The 26,205-nt window shown below is 46.0% G+C and overlaps 1 protein-coding gene across 1 annotated transcript in view; it reads right to left on the reverse strand.

The window, feature by feature from the left end:
- The window catches only part of GPC4 (glypican 4), a gene marked incomplete at its 3' end in the record, with an annotated part of 107,590 nt that extends 83,404 nt beyond the window's left edge, over nucleotides 1-24,186 (reverse strand). The window contains exon 1 of the mRNA XM_079727448.1: nucleotides 23,998-24,186. Coding sequence (XP_079583574.1) covers nucleotides 23,998-24,157 — 160 coding nt within the window. The 5' untranslated portion in view covers nucleotides 24,158-24,186. The remainder of the gene's footprint in view (nucleotides 1-23,997) is intronic.
- Between the last annotated feature and the right edge of the window lie 2,019 nt (nucleotides 24,187-26,205).

Raw genomic sequence — 26,205 nt, forward strand, 5'->3', positions numbered from 1 at the left:
AGCCTGTTTTCACAGATGTCCACTAAATCTTACTTGGCCATAACACACCGGCCTCAGTTCACAAGGGCAAAGTGGCTTTATGGGAGAAGGCGTCCGGTTATCCTTAGGGTGAGCTGAGAGTCTCTCCTTTGGTCTCCCAGTATTTTCTGTTATTGTAGTCATGCGGCATGAAAACAGCAGTGGGTTTCAATTATATGCTGTGAATAACTGTCCTGAAGCATTGTGTAGTGATATTATTTCCTTGTTATTTATAGTTGTCTGCCAGAGTAGAAACAGCAGATAATTGGAAGTATTTCTGGGGAGTAATGGTTAATTTTTGAACATTAAATAAATAAATAAATAAATAAATAAGCCAGCAAGCACAGAAGACTAAATGAGATTTCCAACTTGTTGGTGAACTATAGCTTATAGGTTTAAAATATTATTTATCAAATTCTTTCCTGAAAGGTTTAGGAATAATTATATAGCACTTAAAGGACAGGCCTTGCTAGATAAACCTAGTAAGTCTATAATTTGTACTAGAGGCAGGGTTTCCTGTAAATGAGAGCTGGATTTAATTTTATCATCACACTTCGAAAGGTTTCTTGATAATTAATCACATGATATGTAGGACCTGTGAGGTTGCAGCCCTTCATTTTCCTCTCAGTGCAGCGCTGGTGCTTGAATCAAAGGGCTTAAATACTTGAATTCCCCCAGTAAGTTCTTCAGTTTCTAACTCTGAACACCCATTTACACTCAGCATAATAAATTATCCCTAGCTATATTATTTTCACACTAGACTCAAGAACTAGATAATTAGAAGCTGTTTTCTCCAACACCACTGTGTGGTCTAAAAGCCTTATTCTTCCTGAAACAATTCATCTGCTAGGCTTTCCTACAGCTGAGTAGATGGCATCAAATCTTTTCAATAGATGCACATATTTGTAGCTAAAGCACTCTATCAACTCTGGGCATAACAAGATAGGTGGCAGGCTGGAACGTGCACTTATCCAGAAGTACAAATGGGCAGAAGTCCTTATTTTGGAGGCCTCACAGTAAAAAGAAGACCGTTCCGGTACCTGGCTGGCAGTGACTGGTCTTAACCCTCTGTGTTTTTAGTCCATTTGATGTTGAGGAAAGTGTGTGCTTCAAAGACTAACACGCCTGCTGTTGTTAGATCAAAGCACCACGCCAACGACGACACTTTGGAAAGGGCTTTTGGGAATGTATGCCTTTTTTTCATGGGCAAAACGTTGGGTGTTTTTCAAATCAAGCTAATAAACACTTATGGAGCCCCTGTACTGTGTGTGAGGCATGATGGGGGATTATAGAGCTGAGCAAGACAGGATGCCTGACATTAAGGAGCTTCCAAGCCTGGAGAGGTAATAAAACCAATGGCCAATTTTAATAGGAGATGAGGATTATTTCCTTGAGGACTGAGACACGATCTGTCTTTTTATATCCCTAGTAACTGCCACTTAGTTGGGCACATAGAAGATGTTGTATAAATGCTTACAGAATAAGTGAATGAATAGTTCATTCTTTTTTTTTTTTTTTTTTTTTTGCGGTACGCGGGCCTCTCACTCACTGTTGCGGCCTCTCCCGTTGTGGAGCACAGGCTCCGGACGCACAGGCTCAGCGGCCATGGCTCACGGGCCCAGCCACTCCGCGGCATGTGGGATCTTCCCGGACCGGGGCACAAACCCGCGTCCCCTGCATCGGCAGGCGGACTCTCAACCACTGCGCCACCAGGGAAGCCCAAGGATGCCCATTTCTATGCTAGGGGCAAGAAGGGGAGATGTTCAACCATGGGTATCAGAGAAAATGAATGCAAAGGTTTGCGAGAGATGCAGAATATTCAATGGGCAGAAGTAGGTAGGGGCAAGTTTAGGCAGACGGAAGAACACGTGTGCCACGGTTGGCAGGGAGGGACCTGACAGTCCTGCTGGTCTTGGGGAATGAGTAGTCTGGCTTCTTTTACTTGGCAAGGTTTATCCGCCGGGATTGTGGGTTATGGCCTGCTGCTATTGGCCTGATGGCCAGAGAGAGTATTCTGAACATAATGATGAATCATTCCACTTCTGTCTCATGCAGGAGCCACTGAAAGAAAATTCAGAAAAAGGAGGCATATTGGGATGTTAATGCCTTGCCGATGAACCTTCTGAAGGGTTGGCTTGATAGAAGTTCCCACTCTGGGACTACGCCCTGAGTCTCAGGGAGCAGCATGTCTGTAGCTTTTCAGAAGCTCGAGTGCAACATTCCGGGCACCAGGCAGACAAGCGAATCCTAAACATACACACACTGGCCGGGGCAGCACCCTACTTCAAGCAGAGAGGCCCGCCTGGGCCGGCTTTCTCTTTAGAATCCAAGCCACAGCTCCTTAGCCTAGCTCTTCACTCCCAACCACTTTTCTGGTCCTTTACAAAACGAGGCATCTTCTGATGCATGTCTAGCCATCTGGCTACACCTTGGGATACACACTGAGTCCCCGGCCCCTTCCCGGTCTCAGTGCCTCCGCGCCTTCTCATCCACCTACTGTGACTAATTAGCTTAGAGAAGAAATGTGCTTATTAACTACACTAATGTCTAGCCTGAGACAAACAGGGATAGAGTGACACATGGCCTATCTGGAACCTAAAAAAAGGCCCCAAAAAGCTCTGATCAACCAAAGTCCACGAGCTGGGGTCATAGGAGAGGCCCTCCCAACAGCTTCTCTCCACTTACTTGGCACAGAGTTCTGCTGAGCCTAATGCTACGGTTTCTAAGAACACAAGGGAAGCAGCCAAGAAGGGGGGACAGGAGTTGCTAAAAGCCGGCATGCTGACAGCGATACAGAATGACAGCTGACAGCGAGGAAGGAGACAAAAACCATTCAGAAAGCTCAGTTACCCAGAACTGCTCATTTCAAGGTTTTATTGTATTCGAGAATACATATGCAATGAGGAAAGGGCTTTCCTTATATTCCTCTCATCTTTCCAGATCATCTCATCAGCTCTCAACTCATTTGCAGTGAAATACAGAATATCAGAGCTGGAAAGGATCTTAGTGATAATCTAGTGCAACGCCCTCCTTTAATGAACACCAGGAACAAGGCCCTGATATGATGACTTATTAAATGCCCATCACCCCGCTGGTCAGGGGCCGAGCAGGGAGCAGAACCCAGGCTTCCTGACTCACAGGCCGTCCAAGGAAGGCTCTCTCCTGCCTGCCAGTGATATGTTTCCGTGCTTATGTTACAGCTTGTGTCTGCTCAGGGGATAAACCAAACAGAACCAAACCAAACAAATCAGCTTAAAGCCGAATGTAAATATTCTAATCAAACAGCATAGTGAAGTAGCTTAGAACTTCTGAAAAGGTCAGCAAAAGGAATTAAAAGCTATGCATACTGTCAAGTTTCTCGAAACCCCTCCCTAAAAAAAACTTTAATTATTATTGCTGTTACTGCTAGCATCTGCCTTCACTTAGGACACTGAGCCACTTTCTTTAATATCAAGGCTCTCTAATTTACAGTGAATTTCTAAAACCCCATGCAAGAAGCATCCCGCTTCATGGCAGACAGAAAGCTTTCCCTGCCTCAGCAGATGGCCCTCTTTCCAAGAGGCCTTTGTTACCACAGTGTTCTAGTACAAAAAGACAATGTGGACCGACTTCTGCTCCTTGCTTTCACCATTACTGATCACTCAGTTTCCTCCCCAAGAGGCCACTTGGAAGCCAGGATTGGGCTTGAGCAAGAAAAGAGGGTCTGGAAAAGAGCCTCTCCTGGATCCCAAATCCTTTCAGTTATGTATTGTCTTAGCTTCACTTGTTTTACTGGTTAATTCTTTAGACCGGTTTAAACCTTACATCTTGTTCTTAATTATTAACAGGGCTTAATCTGTTAAATGTACTGTAGTCGACAACACCAAAAAAAAATTGTCCCTGAACCTAGGGAGGGGATGGGAATCAGAAAACACTCTCTTACCTCTCTTCCAACCACCTGGAATATTCTTGTATAATTCTGGGTTGTGCAAATGAAACAAGCCATAAACTGAATTGAAGGCTCAGGAGACAGAAACTGCAATGATGAAAAGTCAGCAGTAGAATGGGATGAGGAGTGAGGGCAGTCTGGTACGGGAGAGAAGATGTAAAAGGATACATACGTATTCTAACTCTTAGGACATCATAAAGGCCCATTAACCCTAGAAGTGACAATCTCAGGAAGCTACCAATAACCAAAGGTTAAAAGACCTGGGGAGTTGCTTCAGTTATAACAAAGAAGCACTAACTTATCCAGCAGGCAGTCAACAGTCAATTTGCCATCCCCAGGAGTGGTATAAACTAACGCAAGTATGGCTAAAGCAAATCAGGACTATTGGAAGACATCCCTGAACACCAGGGTCGCTGAGACCATCTGAGATACCACGCTGGCCTGGCCTCTGGGGCTAATCCAAAGCTACAGCTCCCCCAAATAAAGACACCTAGCTTTTGAATGGCTTATCACTACTCTTCACCATCACCGGAAATTAATCTACACAGTTGCATCCTCTACAGATTCTAATTCTGCTCCCAGTAAAAGGCAAAGACCCTGAAATGGTCCTAAAAAGGGTACAGCTGTCTTCCAACTGGAGGCCTTGTCGGCAAACTCCTCTTTCAAGGCCCCGTTGAGGAGAACGAGCATGATAATCACTCGCCCTGTGTCAGAAAGCCCCAGAAGAAGCAGCTAACCTCTCTCGTCTCTCTGCACTGAGATGCCCTTCCTCCTTTACCCCACCCTGTAAGCACCTCTTTCACCAGCCACCTGTCAAAATAAAGCAAGCCACGGATCTTTCAAAAACTGACACTGGAAAGAAGCCGTTGGATGATTTCTTTCCAGGACCTGTTGAAAGATAAAAGATGAAGCGGACAATTTAAAAGGCGAGACTGTACCCTTCCGATCACAAAGCTGAAAGCAGACAAACCGTGGAAGTCAATGACAGAGGAAACGCCCTTTGACCAGAGACAGACACTAGGCATAGCAAAGTTATTTTCCATAAAGAATAAGAAGCTGAATTAAGCCATTTCACAACTAATAGTCATAAAATCTTCTCATTGTCAAAAACTGGGAGAGGAGTGAGAAGGAGGGTTATTACAAGCCCTTCTTTTGAGAAAAAATGACACTGCTTTCTAGGAAGTTCTGTTTAGACGACAAATGTTTTTAGGAAGGGTTTTGTTTGGGTTTTTCCCCTTTGTTTTGTTTTGTTTTAAGTGGGACACACAGACATGTGGGAAACCTTCCTCCAATCAAAGGGCAGAAAAACCAGAGAAAAAGGCATTGCCCTGCAAGCAGCTAATTCATAATCGCCTTCAGGTTTAATCCCCCCTCCCACCGACCAACATTTGAGCCGTTTCTGGGATTATTGCTGAACTAGGTTTTTAGGGACCAAAGTACATGTAGGTTCCTGGCAAGAGCTGAGAGAGGGTGCATCTGGGAAATGCTGGAAAAAACAACTGAACTCTTAGAGCTGACCAAGTCCCTGGGTTAAACCTCAGATTTCCTCTCCTCTCTCTTCCCTGCACACCTGAACAGAGGAGCCTGGAGTGTGCCGCCAGCATGCTTGAGACACCAGGGGAATGTTTCCTTTTTTTTTTTTTTAAAGCCTTCTGAAATTAAAAAAAAAACCAGAGATTTACATAAAATTTAACTTAAGGAAGTTCTTCAACAGAAGCCACACACAGGGATGAAGATGATCATTGTTGTGCTCAATGCAAAACCAAACACACACATCTACAAACCACCAGAGATAACTAAACAGCCATATGGGGTACGTAAAATAGATTCTGGTGCATCAACTTCCGGGACTACCATAGAGTTATTAGAAAATTTGAATTCTATAGAACTACAGAAGCATTTTTCATGTTATGTTAAAAACAGCAGATACAGGAGGAATTGGATGAAGGTGGTCAAAGGTACAAATGTCCAGTTATAAGATAAATAAGTACTAGGGATGTAATGTACAGCATGATCAAGAGAATTAACACTGCTGTGTGTTATATATGAAAGTTGTTAAAAGAGGAAATCCTAAGAGTTCTCATCACAATGTTTTTCTATTTTTTTAATTTTCTATCTATACAAGATGATGAATGTTCAACTAAACTTGTGATAATCACTTCATGGTATATGTAAATCACATCATTATGCTATATGCCAACTATATCTCAATCAAACTGGAAAAACAGCAGATACACCAAGTACTATAATTTAAGCCACATAAAAACGTGTACATGTGAAAAGGGATTGGGCTGTGATGTGCAAAGGATATAAAAGTTACTCATTATTATTACTGTTATATCATCTTTTCAATTGGAAAATATGTAACCTACCATAAACAGCAATCTCTGGAGGCCAAATGACACTCTGACAATTCCGAGTGCCAGGTACAAAGTCCTGAGAGCAGAGTCAGGACAGGGGGAAGAAAAATGGCTGAAGAATCAAAGATGCTGTCCAGCTCCCCAAAATGGTTTCAATCCCTAGATCTAAAGTGGCTTCAGCCCACAGGCTCTCACTTCCCCTGGTATGTAACTCTTACTGGTTTTCTGGACATTGCAGGTGGCTGTACTTGCTGCTATCATGGGGCTGTTACAGGAGAGCTCTGACTCAGAGACCAAGAGATATGAATTCATACACAAAAAGGAAGCAGTTACCCAGAAAGGTACAAGAGGTGAATTCTTTAGACTGAAGATAATACCACGGATCTGAAAGCCAGACTGAATTTCTCAAATGTTGTTTCTTGGGGTTTTTATGGGAGATCAGTACAATAAATGAAATCATGTTGATGACACTGATTATTACAGTTTGATGTCTTTTACGTAAAAACCTATATAATAAATTCTTTCCAGGTTTAGTAACAACAAGAAAGTGTCCTGCCTGAAGAACTGTCCGGTTTCTTTTTCTCAGATAAATGCTACCTGGAAAGCCTACTGGCATAGCCCATTTACTGGCATAAGCCTTGATTTTAGAATTCCTCATTCACTTCTTCCATCGTGTGTCTTTTTATTTTCTGTTTATATAAAATGGGTTACTCTACATAATGCTTTCCAAAAAGACCCATAGTGAGTGATCAGTACATACTATCTATTGTAACTAAAATAATGATGATCACTATGATTGTAGGAATCTTATTGAATATGGATTAAATAATCTTAAGTAGGTAGGGTTTCTATTACAGTTAAATTTTTAAAACCTTGGAAGAAAATGACATGACTTCTCAAAGTTTCAGGCCCTGCCAGATTTCTAAAAATTAAAGACATATGGTTGAAGAACCGGTCACCAGCACCCTTGCTCTTGAACGGACCAACAGATTTCCATTAATAAAGCAATTAGAGGGCTAATGAAATCACGTTAGCCTCTTGTTGTTGTTGTTGTTTTTTAATATTTATTTATTTGGCTGTGCCGAGTCTTGGTTGCAGCATGCAGGATCTTTGGTTACGGCATACGGGAACTAGTTCCCCGACCATGTATTGGACCTGGGCCCCCTGCATTGGGAGCGCGAAGGCCCAGCCACTGGACCACCAGGGAAGTCCCCCTTGGTTGTTTTTTTTAAATGGGAAAAAAATTATCAATATTGACTGATTAAACAAAACAAATATTAGGAAAGGAAGAGAAGAGAAAGGAGATGAGAAAGGCCTGGTCAAGGTTATAATAAATTGTTTAGAAAAGAACAAAAGCACAAAAGTCAACTACTTCAGTGGACAGAATTCCATACAACCAAGAGACGAACTGAAGTGATGTGGTATTTGAAGAAATCTCCAACATTTTACATTTAGCTGGAGTAAAATGTCCTGCTATTCTTCCTGGGTTTTTTTTGTTTTGTTTTGTTTTTTATTTTGGCTGTGCCACACAACATGTGGGATCTGTTCCCCCACCAGGAATCAAACCCGTGCCCCCTGCAGTGGAAGCTTGGAGTCCTAACAACTGGATGGCCAAGGAAGTACCTATTCTTCCTTTTTTTTTCTTTTTAATATTCCCTGCAATTAAGAGGGAGTAACTCCTTTTTTTAAACATAAATTCATTCATTCATTCATTCATTCATTTTTGGCTGCATTGGGTCTTCGTTGCTGTGTGTGGGCTTTCTCTAGTTGTGGTAAGCGGGGGCTACTCGTGGTGGCAATGTAAGGGCTCTAGGCGCACAGGCTTGTTGCAAAGCACAGGCTCTAGGTGCGTGGGCTTCAGTAGTTGTGGCACGCGGGCTCAGCAGTTGTGGTGCACGGGCTTAGTTGCTCCGCAGCATGTGGGATCTTCCTGGACCAGGGATCAAACCCATGTCCCCTGCATTAGCAGCAGATTCTCAACCACTGCGCCACCAGGGAAGCACTATTCTTCCTTTTTTAAATTAAGGATCAAAATTGTCCTTCATTTCCAAGAATGACTATACAAGTGAAATACCTTAAGGACATTTTAATGGTCCCTTGGAAGTTTTCTGCAGTTGGGGTTCTGCTTTCTTCCACAAGAGCGTACACAACTAAATATACACTATTATGAAAATGTAAGGTTTGATCACACAACAAGTAACTCGAAAATGGTGAAAAATTCCTTTACAACCAATTTTTAAGAAAAACACTTAATACTGAGGCAATTCATATTTGGCAAAATACAGGATCTAAATCTTACATTTCTTAAGTGTCACCCCAGGAAGCCACAAAGCATTGGCATAACACTCGGCATATAGCACAGATTCAAAGACATTTCTGAAATTAATAACTGCGTCAGTGCAGTCATTTCCCTTTATTCTTAGTGATCAGCTTGCATTCCTCTCACATGAAAAACACATCTCAATTTTTCGGGTTGTTTTTCCCTTCTGCAAACTCTGAGGATACAACAGCTGCTGGGACTTCAAGAAGGAAAACAAATATCCTGCCCTAACAGCAGAACTGCCATTAGTTGCTCATGTTGCTATGGTCAACTATAGAAATGCCTTCTATAAATTTGACTAATTGGACGGAATATGAGTCAAATTATACAATATTTTAAAGGAACACAGATTTATCACTTTTAAACCCAAAGTGACTTCTCCCCGCGCTCCCACCATCCGAAGTTTGAAAGTAACTTAGAGACCCTACTTCAATAAACAGAGATATACTTGTAATTAACACAATGGTTTCAATTAAAATGGCTGTTCCTGAGGTGTTTGGAGATCCTCGCTTCCCCTATGCAGGTGTCAAACATCTCCTAAGATCTTATTTACACCATTCATTTGCCTAGGAAACCCTTTTATTACAGATCCAGCAGAGATAAACAAGCTTAGCCTCAGCCTCCATTATCCCAGAATCTCACTGTATTTTACTTCATTCTTGACTTTAGGAGCAACCAAGAAAATCTCTGGGCTCTAAGAGAAACACTAAGAGGTTATTGGAAAAAATGGTCCATGCTGTGTCTGTTTTAAAAATAAAACCAGAGACAATTAATCACTTCTCCCTAAACCTAAAGCTATGTTTAGATAGCTAAGGACTGGTTTGCCCCAGCATGAACCCACACATCTTAGTCCACACCATGAGTACTTCATAGCATATGGACCATTTGCTTGATTGGACAACAAGAAACAAAATGCTTATTTCTATTTTTAATCAGGCAACTTATCCTTATATATTGATAGTGCCAGCCTATTGTATTTAAAATAGGGCATATGCCAAAATCTTCATATTTAAATCCATATATAAAATAGGGAACACCTTAATCTGCATATCTATGCAAGACTTGGCCCTTGCATACAAACATACGCACCCATTTACTACAGATACAGCCAGTTCACTGCATGAAATCAAGAGTTTGGGGCTTCAGCCTTCATCACTGCAATACAGGCTGTCCTTGCTGTAAAAGGAGGAGGTCTGGATTCGAAGATGGTGAAAACCACTGGTTTGTAACCGGGAAACACTGGGCATACTGGGATCTCATGACTACTTGTGCACTGGTAGGTAAAACTGCCAAGCACGCAAGGTGGTGCCTATACATAATTCAGCCTCGGGGTTCCTCATTAGAGCTTGGAATTTCCGAACGTACTAACAAAAATAAGGCCCTATTTTTATCCAGAGTACTCATCTAAAATTCTGAAAACCATCAATCCTATTTCAATTTAAAAATATATATATAATAAAATTCTGAAAAACACTCCTTCTTGAAATGGGGACAACCCTGTTCTGAGGGGCTCAATGTATGGCAGGGAATGCTCCTTCCCATCCTGTTCCGATGATAACTGCTAGAACACTTATCACTTGGGCTGCATTTCCTTACAATCCTATCTCCCTGGCCAGCCTCTGCACTCACCCCCACAGCCAGGGTCCCCCTCTTGTCTTGGAGACCTGCACACTTGGTTGCCATTCATAAAGGCTTGGAGAGGGAAGGAATCCTGCTACCAACTGGCAAGAGCATCTGGCCCATTTCTGCTGACCCAGAATTCTACTGGAACAGTCACTGAGGGGCCAGAGGGCTTCGTGCTGAGCTACTCACTGGTCATAAAAACTAGCATTTCAATTATTAGAAAAATGAAAATCAAAACAACAATGAGGTACCACCGCACACCAGTCAGAATGGCCATCATTTAAAAGTCTACAATTAATAAATGCTGGAGAGGATGTGGAGAAAAGGGAACCCTCTTGCACTATTGGTGGCAATGTAAATTAGTGCAGCCACTATGGAAAACAGTACGGAGGTTCCTTAAACTAAAAACAGAGTTACCATATGATCCTGCAATCCTACTCCTGAGCATATACCCAGACAAAAGTATAATTCGAAAAGATACACGCTATATAAATGTTCATAGCAGCACCATTTACAATAGCCAAGACATGGAAACAACTTAAATGTCCCTCGACAAATGAATGGATAAAGAAGATGTGGTGTATATACATACATATATGTACATATACACATACACATATGCGTATATATACATACACATATGTATATATACATACACATACATATGTATATACACAGAATATTAGTCAACCATTAAAAAGAGTGAAATAATGCCATTTGCAGCAAACATGGGTGGAACTAGAGATTATCATACTAAGTGAAGTAAGTAGACAGAGAAAGACAAATACCATATGATATCACTTACATGTGGAATCTAAAATACGACACAAATGAACATACCTACGAATCAAAAACAGTCTCACAGATATAGAGAAGAGACTTGTGGTTGCCAAGGGTGAGGGGTGGGGGAGGGAAGGATTGGGAGTTTGGGATTAGCAGATGCAAACTGTTATATAGAGGATGGATAAACAACAAGGTCCTACTGTACAGCACAGGGCACTATACTCAATGTCCTGTGATAAACCATAATGGAAAAGAATATGAGAAAGAGTATATATGTATAACTGAGTCACTTTGCTGACAAGCAGAAATTAAACACAACATTGTAAATCAACTATACTTCAATAAAATATTTTCTAAAAACTAGCATTTCTGTGGTCTCTATGGGGCTAAGAGTGGATGCTGACCTTTCACAGAAACCTGGAGGCTTCAGTACTCATGGCACCTGGTGGTCCTCCGCAGAGCACCCCGAGAACAGAAGACAACCGTGCAAAGGTGACACAAGAGTTCACCGTGCACTTTCTGGTGCCCACGTAACCCCGTCTCTAAAGTGATGGCCAAGAGATAAAACCAGAGAAGAGTGCTCCGTGTAAGCCTCGCTAACTTAGGCCCATCTCCCTTGTGCTGCTCCAAGTACTCCGGCCTTCGCCTCAGGACCCACTGGCAGGAACAGACCCTGCCATTCAAGTTGCAGGGGTGGTGGTTGTGATGGTGTAAAACGCACATCTCCTAGGAAGTGAGAAGAGCCCCCACGGGCCTAAATGGGGGGTCTAAAGTTCCAGCACACTGTGCTTCACTCTGATCATGTGCAATATGCACTCAAGACTACTTCTCCTTCAAAGTAGTTATCAGAACTGTCACTAAATACTGATTTGGAGAATTACCAAGTCAATGTGTCTCGCCGTTTAGACCGTGACGCCATGCATGCGAAGGCTGTGTCCTCTTTGGTCGCTGCCTCACCCTCAGTGCCCAGCACCATGCCCGTCAATTCAGAGGTACTCGTAAGTAGTTGCTGAATGAACCTTCGGCCTAGGTACCCTCTTTCTACAGATGGAGGGTCAGATGTGTAGCCTCACACTCACAAGTAGGATGCTCTTAAGTCAGGAAAAAGCTTTCGGACGGGTTAAGAGCACGCTACTTGCCAGGAGGAATCACTCGTGCATTCATTCAACAAACATCCGAGCGCCAAGCAACACGCTAGACACTAGGTGTAGGGCAGTGAGTAAAAGAGGCAAAGTCCCTGCCCTTAGGTCAGATTGTGAGAACTGAACAGAGCAGTGGGGGAGAGGGACAAAGTGTCTGTGGGAGGCATTCTAGTTTACACAGAGGTCAGGAAAGCCTTCTCCATGAAGGTGATAGGTAAGCAAAGCCCAGAACCCTGTGAGGGAGCCAGCCGTGCTGAGGAAGACAGACCAGTATATGGGGGAAAATGATAAAAAGCGCAGGCTGGCATGGGAGGGGGCCAGAGGCAGACCCTGTAAGGCCTCCTAAGCTCCTGGCTTTCGGTCTGGGTGGCAGTGGGAGTCACTGGAGCACTTTGAGCACAAGTGATAAGGTCAGAGTGAGGTTTAACAGAATAGGATCACACTGGCTAATGTGCTGGGAACACACTGGTGGGGAAGAGGCTGGAGCAAGAGCCAGAGCAGAGAGACTCATCAGACACAACCGCGATAATCCAGGGAGGAGGTGATGGGAGATGAGATCAGGACGGCAGTTATCGAGGTGGTAAAGAAGAGAACAGATTCTTGGATCCATCTTGAAAGCAGAGCTCAAAGGCAGAGATTCTGACACAGCATCTAAACAGAAACATTTCCCACCCAGTCACCTAAATCTTTGCTCTGATCCCAAGAAAACAAACAGTCTCTTCTTTTGGAAGGTTCTGATTTCTTCATTTGCCCTCCACCCTGAAAGACACAAGACCATCTTCTCCCATCGCCACACTGCTTAATGATCAACCCACCTCCCACCAGTAGAGCCTTCTTCCCAGAATGAATCCAGGCCCGTGGGACCTGAAGAGGGAGGGGAAAAAGAAAGTTACTTCCAAACTGGGGATAAACAAGGCAGACTATTAACCAACCAGCCAGCTGGGGGCATTTAGTTCGGATTCGGTTTAAAGTGAACCCACTGCACTCCTCCCCTTAAAAAAAAATTCTCCCCATAAAAACAAAAAAAACTATTCCTCATCATAGCCTCTGACATCCTCGTCAGAGAGTGATTTTTAAGGACTATTTCTGAAGTACACCAGTGAAAAGTTGTCTTGCGTTGCTTTGTAAAATCTTAGCATGGGGAAATATTCTATAATTAAGGCAATTTTAACAATAGTAGATAATAATTTGACTATAAATTGTAAGGAATGCTATGACTGCTTATTCTGGCACCATAGAAGCAGGACTTTCTGTGAAGTGACTGCCAAGAAAAATGATACTCCCACTCAGGCTGGACCATTGCAAGTAGTAACTGTTAACCACATGCTTCACACTGCAGTTTGCAAGGACACAGTTCTTTGTTTTCATCTCTAACCAAACACCAGACTGAAAACTCAACGGAGACAAGCCCGGGTGGTGGAATAGAAACAATAACTGAAGGGAAAAACTTTTTTCTGTGGCTTGATGCTTGCTGGGATGCCGACGTCAAGGGTTTGGAGAACTAAGGAAACCTCTGCAGTCCAAAAGAAACCACTTCCCAGTCTGCTCCTGTAGACAGAAGCCCAACATCAAGAAAGAAGCCAGGCTTAAAGAGGCTTGCGAAAGCCAACGGACAAAGTAGCTGGGAGGAGAAAGGACTGGCATGAAAAGATGGCTGGGATGAAGGGGGGGACCAGGTGACCTTGAGCTAGACTAGACAAAGACTGGCAACCCTGCCTGGGGCCCAACCTGAACTGCCTGGGGAAGGGGAGGGACGCGAACACCTGGCTGAGAGTCTAAAGCAAGGAACAGGAGCAAAGGCTATTTTTTCTAGAAGCACCTCTGCAGGTACAGAGGAGTTCCTGTTAATGTCTGGAACAGACAATGTAAGAAGCAGCAACCATTTGTCTACCAGAATTAAAACAAACCACATGAAATACTGAGCTCCCACCTCTGAGCAAGCTGAGAAACAACACTACATTCGAAGTAAAAAAAAAAAAAAAAAAGGAAAAAAAAGATTCTTTCTCACTTAGGCATCTAGGACTAAACGTACTAGAAATTTTAAAATAAATAGCTAAAAATAAGTTAATTGAATTAAAAGGGATGGATGAATAGAAATATTCATTCCCAGAATGAATACAAAAGTCACAAATCATGCCTGAACTTCTTTGTGAACCACAAACATTTCTCTAACACCTACCATGTGCTGGGCACTGTGATAAAAGCTGGAGCTACATGGCCGTGACCGGGCAGCAACAGCTTCTTTTCCTTTAAAGGTTCCAACAGCCACCTCATCAGAGACAAGGACCCTCAAATGTGTCCTCATTCTTTTTTTTTTTTTTTTTTTTTTCGGTACACAGGCCTCTCACTGTTGTGGCCTCTCCCATTGCGGAGCACAGGCTCCGGACGCACAGGCTCAGCGGCCATGGCTCACAGGCCCAGCCGCTCCGCGGCATGCGGGATCTTCCCGGACCGGGGCATGAACCCGTGTCCCCTGCATCGGCAGGTGGACTCTCAACCACTGTGCCACCAGGGAAGCCCCTGTCCTCATTCTTAATACAGTACTCCCGTCCTTAACTTCTAGTGTTTCTTTAAATATGATTATCCATTTACTTAGTTTGGTAAATGTATAAAAGGGAAACCAATATTCACATATTCACCTGTCACCTCTAACTCAAAACCAACTCTTGCCTTCAGTGACTTCAGGTCAGCATGTCAGTTTCCCAAGCTGAGCACAGCAGGTGGTAACAGCAGTAGGAGCAAAATCGGACATTCTAGGGGGATTAGAAGACAAGGTGCAGAGGAACAAAATCACCAACCAAAAGCTCTGAAGTGAGTAAACCACTGAATTAATAATACTCAGTGGTATTAATATTAAAATACTTTTTTTTCCAGAAAAGGACAAAGTGACACACAGAATTGACTCCTTATTGACCCAGCACTGTTGGGAAACTAGGTGCTCTAAAAAGGTAATGTGCTTTCAAGAGCAATTTTTGTATTTCTTAGATGTCTACTCTTTCTAAAATATACTTTCTGGGAGTTCCCTGGTGGTCCAGTGGTTCAGATTCGGCGCTTTCACTGCTGAGGGCCCAGGTTCAACCCCTGGTGGGGGAACTAAGATCCCACAAGCCACGTGGTGCAGCAAAAGAAAAAAAAACCTTCGGAACTTTTAAATCAGAGTATACAATTATTTAATACTGCCCTGAGGGACTTCCCTGGAGGTCCAGTGGTTGCCTGCCTCCAAACCCATCCCTTCCTCTGATGGGTCCACAACCCAACCAGCACTACTTGCTACTCCTAATCAGGTAAGGAGTAGCAAGTAGTGCTGGGAAGCCAGGTAACCTAAACTTTTTATCTTCCCACATTTAAACCCTACCTACCTAATCTGAATGTTCGTGCCTCAAAAAAGCTTGATTTTGGTTTTAGACGAACTCTTTGAATCCCCAGCACCTAGCATTCTGCTCTTGATAGAAGAGCTATTCAGTCAATGATTGCGGATGATAAATTTCTGAAGGTCTTTTCTCCAAGTAGAATGCATGGGCTTTATGACAGCTGTTTCCATCATTTAGCTTTTCTGCTTACTTCCACATTCCCAGCTGTGTTCTGGATGGTTGTGCCGGCCAGAAGCCTAGGGATTTACTGTACTTCTATTTCTTGATAAGATACTTGAAGAGAATAAACACATGGCAAAGAGGACATTAAAGTAAGGGATAAAGAGATTTTTTTTTATTTTACCAATAAAGAGAGGGGAAGAAGTATCATCTAGCACACTGACAATCAATAAACAACAGCAAGGCTGGATTCCTGTCTAATTCTCTCCAAAGTACTCTCAATGTCCTAGTCTTATTTCTCCACCCTCAGCAAAGCATCACTGGTTATGGCATATACTTGCGTCGTGATTTAAAAATATTTTTCCCAAGTTGAACAGGTGTTCCTGGACTTCCCTGGTGGTGCAGTGGTTAAGAATCCTCCTGCCAATGCAGGGGACACGGGTTTGAGCCCTGGTCCGGGAAGATCCCACATGCTGCGGACCAACTAAGCCCATGCGCCACGCCACAACTACTGAGCCTGCACTCTAGAGCCCACGAGCCACAACTACTGAAGCCCGCGTGCCTAGAGCCCGTGCTCCGCAACAAGAGAAGCCACTGCAATGAGAAGACCACACCCCGCAACTGAAGAGTAGCCCCCGCTCGCCGCAACTAGAGAAAGCCCGCGTGCAGCAACAAAGACCTAACACAGCCAAAAATAAATAAATAAAATTTTAAAATAAATAAATAAATAAACCAGACGTTCCTCTTAAATCCAAGTTAGCCAAAATTGAAACAAGCATGCACTGGGTCTAAATCAAAGCTCTCTTCTGAGATAACACTTTGTGATGAATTTCATTGGAAAATTCAGAATCACAGAATCTCAGAGATGGAAGGGAACTCACAGATCATCTAGGGCACTGGTTCTCAACCATGGCCCCTCATTAGAGCCACTGAGGAGCTTTTAAAAAGTTACCAAGACCTACCCCCACTGCCAGAAAGTATGATTTAATTGGTCTGGGGTGATGCCCAGGCACTAGTGGATTTTAAAAGCTCTCCAAGGACTTCCCTGGTGGCGCAGTGGTTAAGAATCCGCCTGCCAATGCAGGGGACACGGGTTCGATCCCTGTTCCGGGAAGATCCCACGTGCCGCAAAACAACTAAGCCCATGCACCACAACTACTGAAGCCCATGTGCCTAGAGCCCGTGCTCCGCAACAAGACAAGCCACCGCAATGAGAAGCCCGTGCACCGCAATGAAGAATAGCTCCCGCTCCAGCTTCCCTGGTGGCGCAGTGGTTGGGAGTCCGCCTGCCGATGCAGGGGACACGGGTTCGTGCCCCAGTCCGGGAAGATCCCACATGCCGTGAAGTGGCTGGGCCCGTGGGCCATGGCCGCTGAGCCTGTGCTCCGCAACGGGAGAGGCCACAACAGTGAGAGGCGCGCGTACCGCAAAAAAAAAAAAAAAAAAAGCACCCGCTCACCTCAACTAAGCCCACACGCAGCAACGAAGACCCAACACAGCCATAAATAATAAATAAATATTTTTTAAAAGCTCTCCAGATGCTTTAAAGCGTTGCCAGGGTTGAGAATCACTGATGTAATCCAGTATTCTAACAACCCCACTCGCATTTTTCAAATTGAGGAGGAAGAACCTCACCAAAGGTACCAGACAACTGATTTGTCAGAGATAGGCTAGAACTGCTCTTTTCAAGAAACCATGGCCTTTCCATGTAAACTACTCCACCTAGGACAGTGGGGTTTCTTCCCTCTCCCCCAACCCTTCCTCCACTATTTCCTCTTTTCAATAAACCAATGTCCTCACCTATCCCAAAGTAAATGCATTTTCTGAATATACTCGTCTTGGAATCCCATTGCATAATTCTTGACAATCTAAACTATGTCTGTTTCCCTGTATCCACCCACTTGCTTCTTTCAAAGAACTCTGGGAGGTTAATCAGGAATGGCTGCCCCTTAAAGAAGCCATATTGCTTTTCCTCTAAGAGGCTGGACTCAGCCCACCCTTTTCACCATTATCATCACATGGGCCCTTTTTCAAATCCCTGGCAAGACTCACCTCTGATTCTCTTTCAGCTCACTTAATTTCTAGTTTGTACCTGCCCTGCCATACCTCGTGGACTTCCCTCTTTTGCTGGCTTAAACTTTCCATTTTGTGAAAGATGCCTTTTTCCCTGAAGCACCTCTTTCACTCTGCCAGTGAGTCATGCCGGGTTCTTTTTTTCTTCCCCCAAGCAGCTGGTCTTTTTGATGTCTGGCACACATTTATCTGGGCTTCCAATAAGATGTTTTTACATAGTTTCCAGGCTTCCTGGAGGTTATTGACTTTTTTTTAACTCTTCCATTCAATTTTTTTCCTAATTTCTAACATTTGTTAGAGTTTCTTTTTCAAAAGTTGAATACCTGGTTGATGGATCTCTTTGATTTTTCTCTCCCACCAGATTGCTGAATTAAATGCATCAGAACTTAAATATATTTCAAATTACCTCCAAGATGGAATCGCTTCATGAATTTTCTGCACTTTCATGTTCTCTATAGTAAGCAACAGATGTTTAGCCAAGTGGAATTGAAAATGCTAGTTTTTACCTGTTCGTATTTTAGTGTGTCTGCTTTTTTTTTGGGGGGGGGGCACACCACACGGCTTGTGGGTTTTTAGTTCCCCGACCAGGGCCTAGGAGGTGAAAGCGCGGAGCCCTAACTACTGGACCGCCAGGGAATTCCCCACTCATATAAAATATTGATATCCTTAAGCCTGTGTTCTTCACCTTGGTAAAGACAACAAATTTAAGATTTTATTTTTTTAAAGGTAATTGACGTACATCAGACAGCTCTATATGCTGAATCTAAGGTGTTAAATTACCCTTCTCCATTTGTTCTAAATTGCCTAATCACAAGTCTCAATTGTTTGTTTCTTAAAGAAGTATATCTCAAGGCAGAAAGAAAAACAGAATTCCGAATCCTTCTGAAAAATTCCTATGACACTCGGTTATTAATGAAGTGGTGAAGATGAGTATGCTCCCAAAAGAATAAAAACATTCTCCAAGTTATAACAACATTTCTAGGAGACTTACTCTAAATTTATTTCACTTCAGAATGTTTAGACCCAAAAGCTTCCCAGGAGAGCAAGAGACCATGGGATGATGATCTATCACCAAGGCAGTATAATCCCATGATGGCACCGGTGTCCTGCCACACAAGGCGATACAATTATCTATGTCATCCCCCTACCTGTTTAACAAATACTGCACCGCACTCGCACACCTGGTACCATCGGGCACACAAAATGCCAGGAGCTGCCATCTGTCCTCAGGTTACTTACAGTTGAGGCAAGAAGACACACATGTGCCTGCACACATGATGAACTAGGAAACAAGACAGTTGTGTCCAAAGACCATGGATCTGATTCAAGCAAGCAGGGGATTCGGAGGAAGAAGGCACATAACCCTGGGGAGTTCAAGAGTGACTCAGTGAAACTATCATTTGAGATACTTGGAACCAGGGAAGCTCAAAGCAGAGGAATGACTCCATTCAATGCACTGCTGAATGCAAAGGAAGCTGGTGATATTTAGGATGGAATAGGGGTGTAACAGACAAGAGGCAGTTAAGAACTATTTAAAACAGCCTCCCAGCAGCTCTCCCTGCCTTCCCCTTGCCTCACCAACCCTGAACTCTGCTGTGCCACTAGTTACCTTCCTGAAACAGCCCGACTAAGGAAGTTCCCCTCCTCAGAAGCTATCGTGGGCTCCCCATGACCCAGGAAATACAATTTACAGTCCTTCTACTGTTAACATTAGATTGTCTCTGTCTGGGTACACCACTTTGCCTGCAAAGGACATGACTGGATCTCTCTACTAGAGCATCAGCAGAGTGCTGTGATGATGGTCTTTTACTAGTTAGTTGCTGGTCCTCTCATAGCTTATGTTTCTAAGACCAGCCCCCTATGGGAGTTGGGAAGGTACTTTCTTATTATCTGTACAACACAGCATAGACTATACTTTGGGTCAGATAAGACCTAGGGTTCAAATCCCACCTTCAACATTAACTAGCTGTAAGACTGCGAATAGATTTCTAAACCCCTTTGAATCTGTTTGTCTGTAAAATGGGGATGATGAAGATAATCATCATTCTGATTTTATATGGTTGCTGTGGACTTTAAGTGAGACAATCTTGTTTAGGACCAGGCCCAGGGAAAGCACTTAATAGCCACTAGCTCTTTTCATCTTTTCATTGAAGCCAAAATGCATTTTTGGTGAACATACATGGCAACCACCTCAGGGCTAAAATAGATATTACTGGGGAGCCACAGACCCCTTCCCAACCGACTTAGATGAACACTGATGTTTCCCTTGTTGAGGCAACAACAAAAAAAACCCTTCCTTTTTCATTCCTCAGTCTACTCTCCAGCTAATCCTGAAATTGCATGCAACCCAATGTGAGTCCAACAAAAAAGGAAAATAGTAATTACGCTGAATCAAACATTTTATATTTGTATGTTCTAACTAGAGATTGAGCTGCAAAAGCCAGAATTTTTACCAAGTTCTTTTTTGAGCATGTCCAGGAGATAGTCCCTGTAGTACTTGGGACAATTTCTATACTGACAGGTGAGAAAAATCACAAGTTCTCTGCAAAATCCAACCCATCTACTTAAAGTAGGTAAGAGGGAATACAATTCTTGAAGACATAGGCTGTGTGTCTTACATGGACTAATCAACGCAGTATCAGAAAGTATTCCTACTTCTCCAGCACACGTTTTCCATGTAATCCTAACATAGCTTATGTGATTCCCTCAGAGGTACACACATGAGCATGTGTGCACACTCACAGGTGCACTGGTCATGAGCGTAAATGGGAACAGGAAAATTAAAACTCCCAAATCACACCTGTGATGCAAAGTTCTCCTTGGTATCTATCATTCGATGTCACTGTGGAAGGGACCTTTGGCAAGGTGAAGTAGGTTTCTAACCAACTGCCTTACTCTTCAAGACAATTTCAAGCAAAGATCAGATTAGTAATAAATGCCAATTGTTGCATATCCTTTATCCTGTCCTTATGGAGGGAGGTGCAATGTGAATGGTAAGATTTTACAATTTCTTGTCATAAATACATTTTTTTTTTACTATTGAACTACCATTAGTAAGTTAATACCCTAGTCCCAAATCCCTTCTCCCTTGAACTCCCTGGGTACGCCTTTCTCCTCATCTGTACCACTCATATGGTCCTTATCACACACCATGTTGTATTCCAGTCGTGTGTGTGCAAGGCTTATCTCCCTATTACCTGGGAAGGTCCTGGTGGCAGAGGCCCTCCCGTCCTTCTTGCTGCCCCCATGATGCTGAGCACAGAATATCGCACACAGTAGGTGCTCCAAAAGATATGCCCATTGAAAGCTGAACAAAAACCCATCCTTTGTGTTAAAGATCCCTTTTGATCATGGAATCTGGGCTACCCATTATGTGGTTAAGTTCAGGGGTCAAGTGGATAGGCAATGCAGGACCTAGGTCGGAGCCCTGTTATCGTGCTGTACTCCCTGACACCCCTGTGAGCACATCAAATTATCTTAATTATGATCTAAAAAGACTGAGAGTCCTTAAGAACGTGGAGTATTCTCAAAGCCTCTTCAAACCTCTAGAAGGCAAGTGCAAGGCCATCAAGAATCAAACCTTAAACTTGGGGCTAGGCACCCAGACACTGTGACCCTTTGCCTGGAAAACAATCCTGGACTTTTTGCACTTAAGAAAACATACGCACACACACACAACCAAGGAAAGTGCCCGGCAATTAATTCATTCAAGTCGCTACACTGACTATGCTCTCCCAAATGACCAAAATTATCTGAGTGGAGCCCAGGGAAGACAATGACAATGTATGCATCTGGAGAGGCCAGGGTGATGGTAAAGATTACCCCATTTCTATACTGGCCGTCTAAAGGTATTTACTTGGGTCTGTCTGTGTTGTGACAGTGTCCTAGACTCAAATGAATGCCTCTAACACTCCACATTTTTGAGCCATTCAGTCATGCATTTTTGTTATTGTTGAAAGTGGTGCGAAATTGCACTGCATGAGCTAAAGTCCTTGGTGGTCTTCCAAGGATTCCAGCTAAAAAGGCACTTCCTTTGTTCCTCGGGAGAATGCAGTCCAGTAGGTCATTCAAAAGGGGAAATAAAAGCAGCAGCCCTGGGAGGGAGATGAAGGACAAGACAAAAAGAATAAAATGTTTTGGGTGTGAGCACATTAGCTTCCATTTCCTGCTGCTGGTCACTAATAACGCTCTTATCTTTAGGGGGAATATGTCCAGAGAAATATTTATGCAAAAACATTCCTCAGGTGTTTTCTGGGGACCATGACAATCAAAGGGAACACCTAGCACTATCTTTGGGCACCCTTCAAACTTCCTTTTTCATGAGATGCTGGCGGGGGAAGATGTCCTGCCCTTGCAAGCCTGCACAGAACAAAGTTGGAGAAAGTGGGGAGGGCAATTTCACAGCCCACTCCCCGAACACCTCCAGTCCACCTCAAAGGCACATATTGTTTTGCATGAGCAGAAGATGAAAACTTGTCACGTTCCCATTAAGTGCATCGTTGCATCTATCCCTTCAAAATGTGCGAATGACAACTGTAACCTTCACGCCAATCATCTCCGCTGGGCCCCGGGCCCAAACCGTGCAGGGCACAAAGACCCCAGGTCTGACCTGTGGAGCCCTCAAGCTTCAGTGGCTACTGGCTCAACTTTACTTTTTCGAGCGGGGCGGAAGGGAGAGGGAAAAGAAAGAGGGCTTCTTAGGGCTCTACAGCCAATAAAATCGTGCCGCTGTGAAGACAGACGTGAGCTCCCCAAAAGACAAGCAGCTCAAGGGCAAACAGTCTCTAATCAGTAACGTGCGAGTTACTTGATAACTCCCAAGGTGCGTGGGGTCCTAGGCTGCTCCAACCATTTCTTAGGTTCTATTTCTAGATGGATGCCGGTCACACTCGAAAAGTGCCCAGCAACTTCCCTCAATTACCTTTGTAATTTTTATGTAATTGATGACTGCACTTAATCTCCAAGGTTATTAATAGCCCTTCCCAAAAAATGACCCCCAAGTCTTCCTAAGCCTTTGGAAGCGCCTGGTTGAAATTACACTATTTCCTTTGCTGGCTGCCGGCCCCCTGCCCGCCCCACCCGGGTGACCAACACCGCGAGGCAAAGGCGCGCTCTGCTCACTTCCATGAAAGGTTCGGAATGGAGGCTTGGCCCCCGGGGCTCTAATCGCTCACTTCTCCGTTAGGTTAAGCTGGCCATCAGCCAGCTAGATTCGTGGTTCTTTCCGAGCCCTCGGGACGAAGAGGCTACCTGCGGGGCCGCTGGCCCCAGCGCGGCCCGCGGGACTGCGCGCAACAGTTGGCCTCTGCGAATGAGTGCCACCCAGAGGGGATCGGCCCGGCCACCGCCGCCAGCCTGGCGAGGAGGGGCGAAGGGCACCCGCCGCAAAGCTGCCTCCCCAGCGCTCCAAGAAGGGCTTTCACAAACACCCCACGCACCCCCGGCGCCGAAACCCGGTGAACTTTTTCACAGGCTAAGCGGGCTCTATTTGCATAACCATCTCCAAACTGAGGTTCAGGCTTCCAGTAATCAGTCCTTTCAAAGGTTTGTAATTTAAAGTACAATTAACCCTTAAAATGAGGTGAGAAAAAAAGAAAAGGGGGGAAAATACCCTTCTCGTCCAACACGTTCCGGAAAGCAGGAGAGTCCCCAAAACTCAGGGTTTGGAGGAGTGGAGAGTCGTTTGCTTTTTAAAGGCCACTTCTAAAGCCGCTGTAGCTACTAAAACTCCTAATCCGTGTCAGCGGTGGAAGAGAGGCGGGGAGTCGGTTTTTAAAGAACATCAATGAAACATCACGTTCCACGTTTTGCGCCCCCCGGAACCTGGCAACCTCCATCCTACCCGACCTCTCGTCACCCACACAACAAAGCGGGGAGCCCAGTAAGGAGTTCAACCCGGAAAAGGCGAGGGAGCCGGTGACACGCACTTTGCGGGCCAGAGTCCTCTGGGGCTTCCTGGGACCAGGGAGACCGCGGGAGGCGGGGGCAAGGAAGCAGAGCGCGGGAGTGCCGCCGGGTAACTCGGGGGCGCCCCTCCGCCTGCTGCGCACCCGGGGCCCCCGCGTCCGCAGGGAACGCTCTGCGTCGGGGCTCGCTCTGGCGCGCCTGCCCATTTCTCCGTCTCGGCTACCTGCGTCCGGCGCGGGGGGCGGCGGGGCGAGGGGGCTTCTGCGGCCCCTTCTCCAGTCTCTGCGCTCGCCTCCCGGGGGCTCCCACCTACCGTTGATCTCGTGCGTGGGGGCATCGTTCTTGTCGAAGCCTTTGGACACGTAGAGACGTCGCACTTCCGAGCAACTTTTCGACTTGAGCTCGGCAGCCAGCAGCGCGGCGCTGATCGCGGCCAGGGTGCAGAGCAGCGCGGGCAAGACGAACCGTGCCATGGTGCCGGCCGGGGCGGATGCGCTCCCACCTTCGGGGCGGGACGGAAAGTGGCGGGCGGGCGCGGAGTCGGGGGCTCGCGAGCGGAGTCTGAGGGCGAGGGGAGTTGGAGGAGTTGGAGGAGGAGGAGGAAAGCAGGAGGAGGAGACGCGGGGCGAAAAGTGGAGCTGGGCCTCGCGCGTCAGGCAACGGTCCCCGGTGCCAGGCGCCCAGCCCGAGGAGGAGGAGGAGGGCGTGGAGGCGGTGCGCGGCCCAGGGGAGCGGAGGCGCGGGCCGGTGACCTCCCGGCTCCGCGGGGGCAGCGATCGGGGCGGGCTGACCGGAGGCGGGACAGGGGCGCGGGGAAGGAGAGGAAGGTGGCAGGCGCCGCGGGGGCCGAGGAGGGCGTGAGGGGCGGCGGTGGGCGCTCGCGGCGCGCGGCTCGGGCTGCCCGGCGCTGGTCCGCCCTGCTAGCTCGACTCGGCTCGGCTCGCTCTGCCCTCGGCCGCACTGCTGTGCCCTCTTCAGCTCTGCCGCTGATTGACTGGCCGGCGTGCGCGGCGACGCTCGACAAACTTGGCCCAGCGGGCGGCACTCAGGGGGAGGGGGCGGGCGGCGGGGGGGCCGGAGACAGGCGGGAGCAAGCAGGGCCGGGACGGGAGAAAACCTGGAAGCGGGGTTGGATCCGGAGCGTCCAAATCCACTTCCTAGGGGGCCCGCACCGGGCGCGCGACGCTCCCTCGCGCGACACGCCCTCGCGCGACACGCCCCGCGGGACTCCTCCCTCCTTCCCTCCTCCCGGGAGGCGGGGAGCCTGCCCGCCGCCCCCCACCCGGGGAGGACAGGCTGACTTCTCCGGGCTGAAGGGCCCAAGTCCCAGGGGACCGAGAGGCTGGGGACTTGAAACCTACGTCCGAGTCCTAGGCCTTCTGCGCGCGGCCACCTGACCCGCTGCCCGCGGGCCAAAGCTGGACGGAGCCCTCCGGCCTCGATAGCTAACCACCAGCACCCCTCCGCCGCTGCTACAGCCCCGCAGCCTGGAGGACGCTCGCTCGTAACCGCCCAGCTCCTGGGCTAGGAGTGGAAAGCGCTGGCATTAATCTCATTGTTTGATGCGGGCACCAGAGGGACTTGGGACTCCGACCTGGCCCTAGAGCCTCACCTGGCCTCCTCAGACCTGCTTTCCGTCAGACGGTGCTCATGGAGCACCGACCTGTCCGGAAACCTGGCAGGCATTCTCAGCCCGCCCCCGGCCCCCAGTCTGGTTCTGCTACAGGTCTAATCAAACCCTGAAGCGGGAGAATCGCCGCCCTGCCAACCGCAGAGCAAATTCAGGGTTGACCTTGGAAACCTTCTGGCCCAAACCCTCCTTCTTCTCGAAGGGAAACTGGGGCCCAGAGAAGAGAAGCGACTTGCTGATAGCATGTAGCTGGCGCGGGGCAGGGTGTCCAGAACCCGGGACTTGACTCCCAGGTCACATGGAATAAAGGTAGCCCAGGAACCCCCTTCCCCTCTGCCCTTCAGCCTCTTAACAGAGTCTCACACCTCTCTGGGACCCTGTCTCCACTTAGCCACCTGAAAACTGGAAACGGGTGAGTCTTCCCACCTTCTAAGCTTTGTCACATTCCATTAATGAGTGTTTTTGAAGCTTCTAGGGCTCCTTTAATGAAGGGAACTGTGCAGATTGAGAACTTGTCATTATGGTTGTTATTGTTACAATCTGCTGTAAGAGGTTAGGGTGAGAAGCGCCTCAGACACCTTGGGAGTGTGCTGGGAACTGGGCAGATAAAAGTGGCTGGAACTTATTATTTGGCTAGACTCTCGATTCCCATAAAATTACATAGGGTGAAGATATGAACCATCATTACAATTATCGCCCTCATGGGGTTTGTTGAGACTTCCTCCACTGTTGTTTGGAACCTCGTTGACATGGTTGGCTGTGAGGAACTGTAGAAAGTAGCTCGCTGTTGTTTTGAAAGCCCACTGCAGACTCTTCTACATTTTATTAACTCTTGGAGATCATCAGCAGAAACAGACAGACTGTGACCCATCTATAAGTGGGACTTAAATT

This window comes from Hyperoodon ampullatus, assembly GCF_949752795.1.
Source record: "Hyperoodon ampullatus genome assembly, chromosome: X".
Classification (NCBI taxonomy): Eukaryota; Metazoa; Chordata; class Mammalia; order Artiodactyla; family Ziphiidae; genus Hyperoodon; species Hyperoodon ampullatus.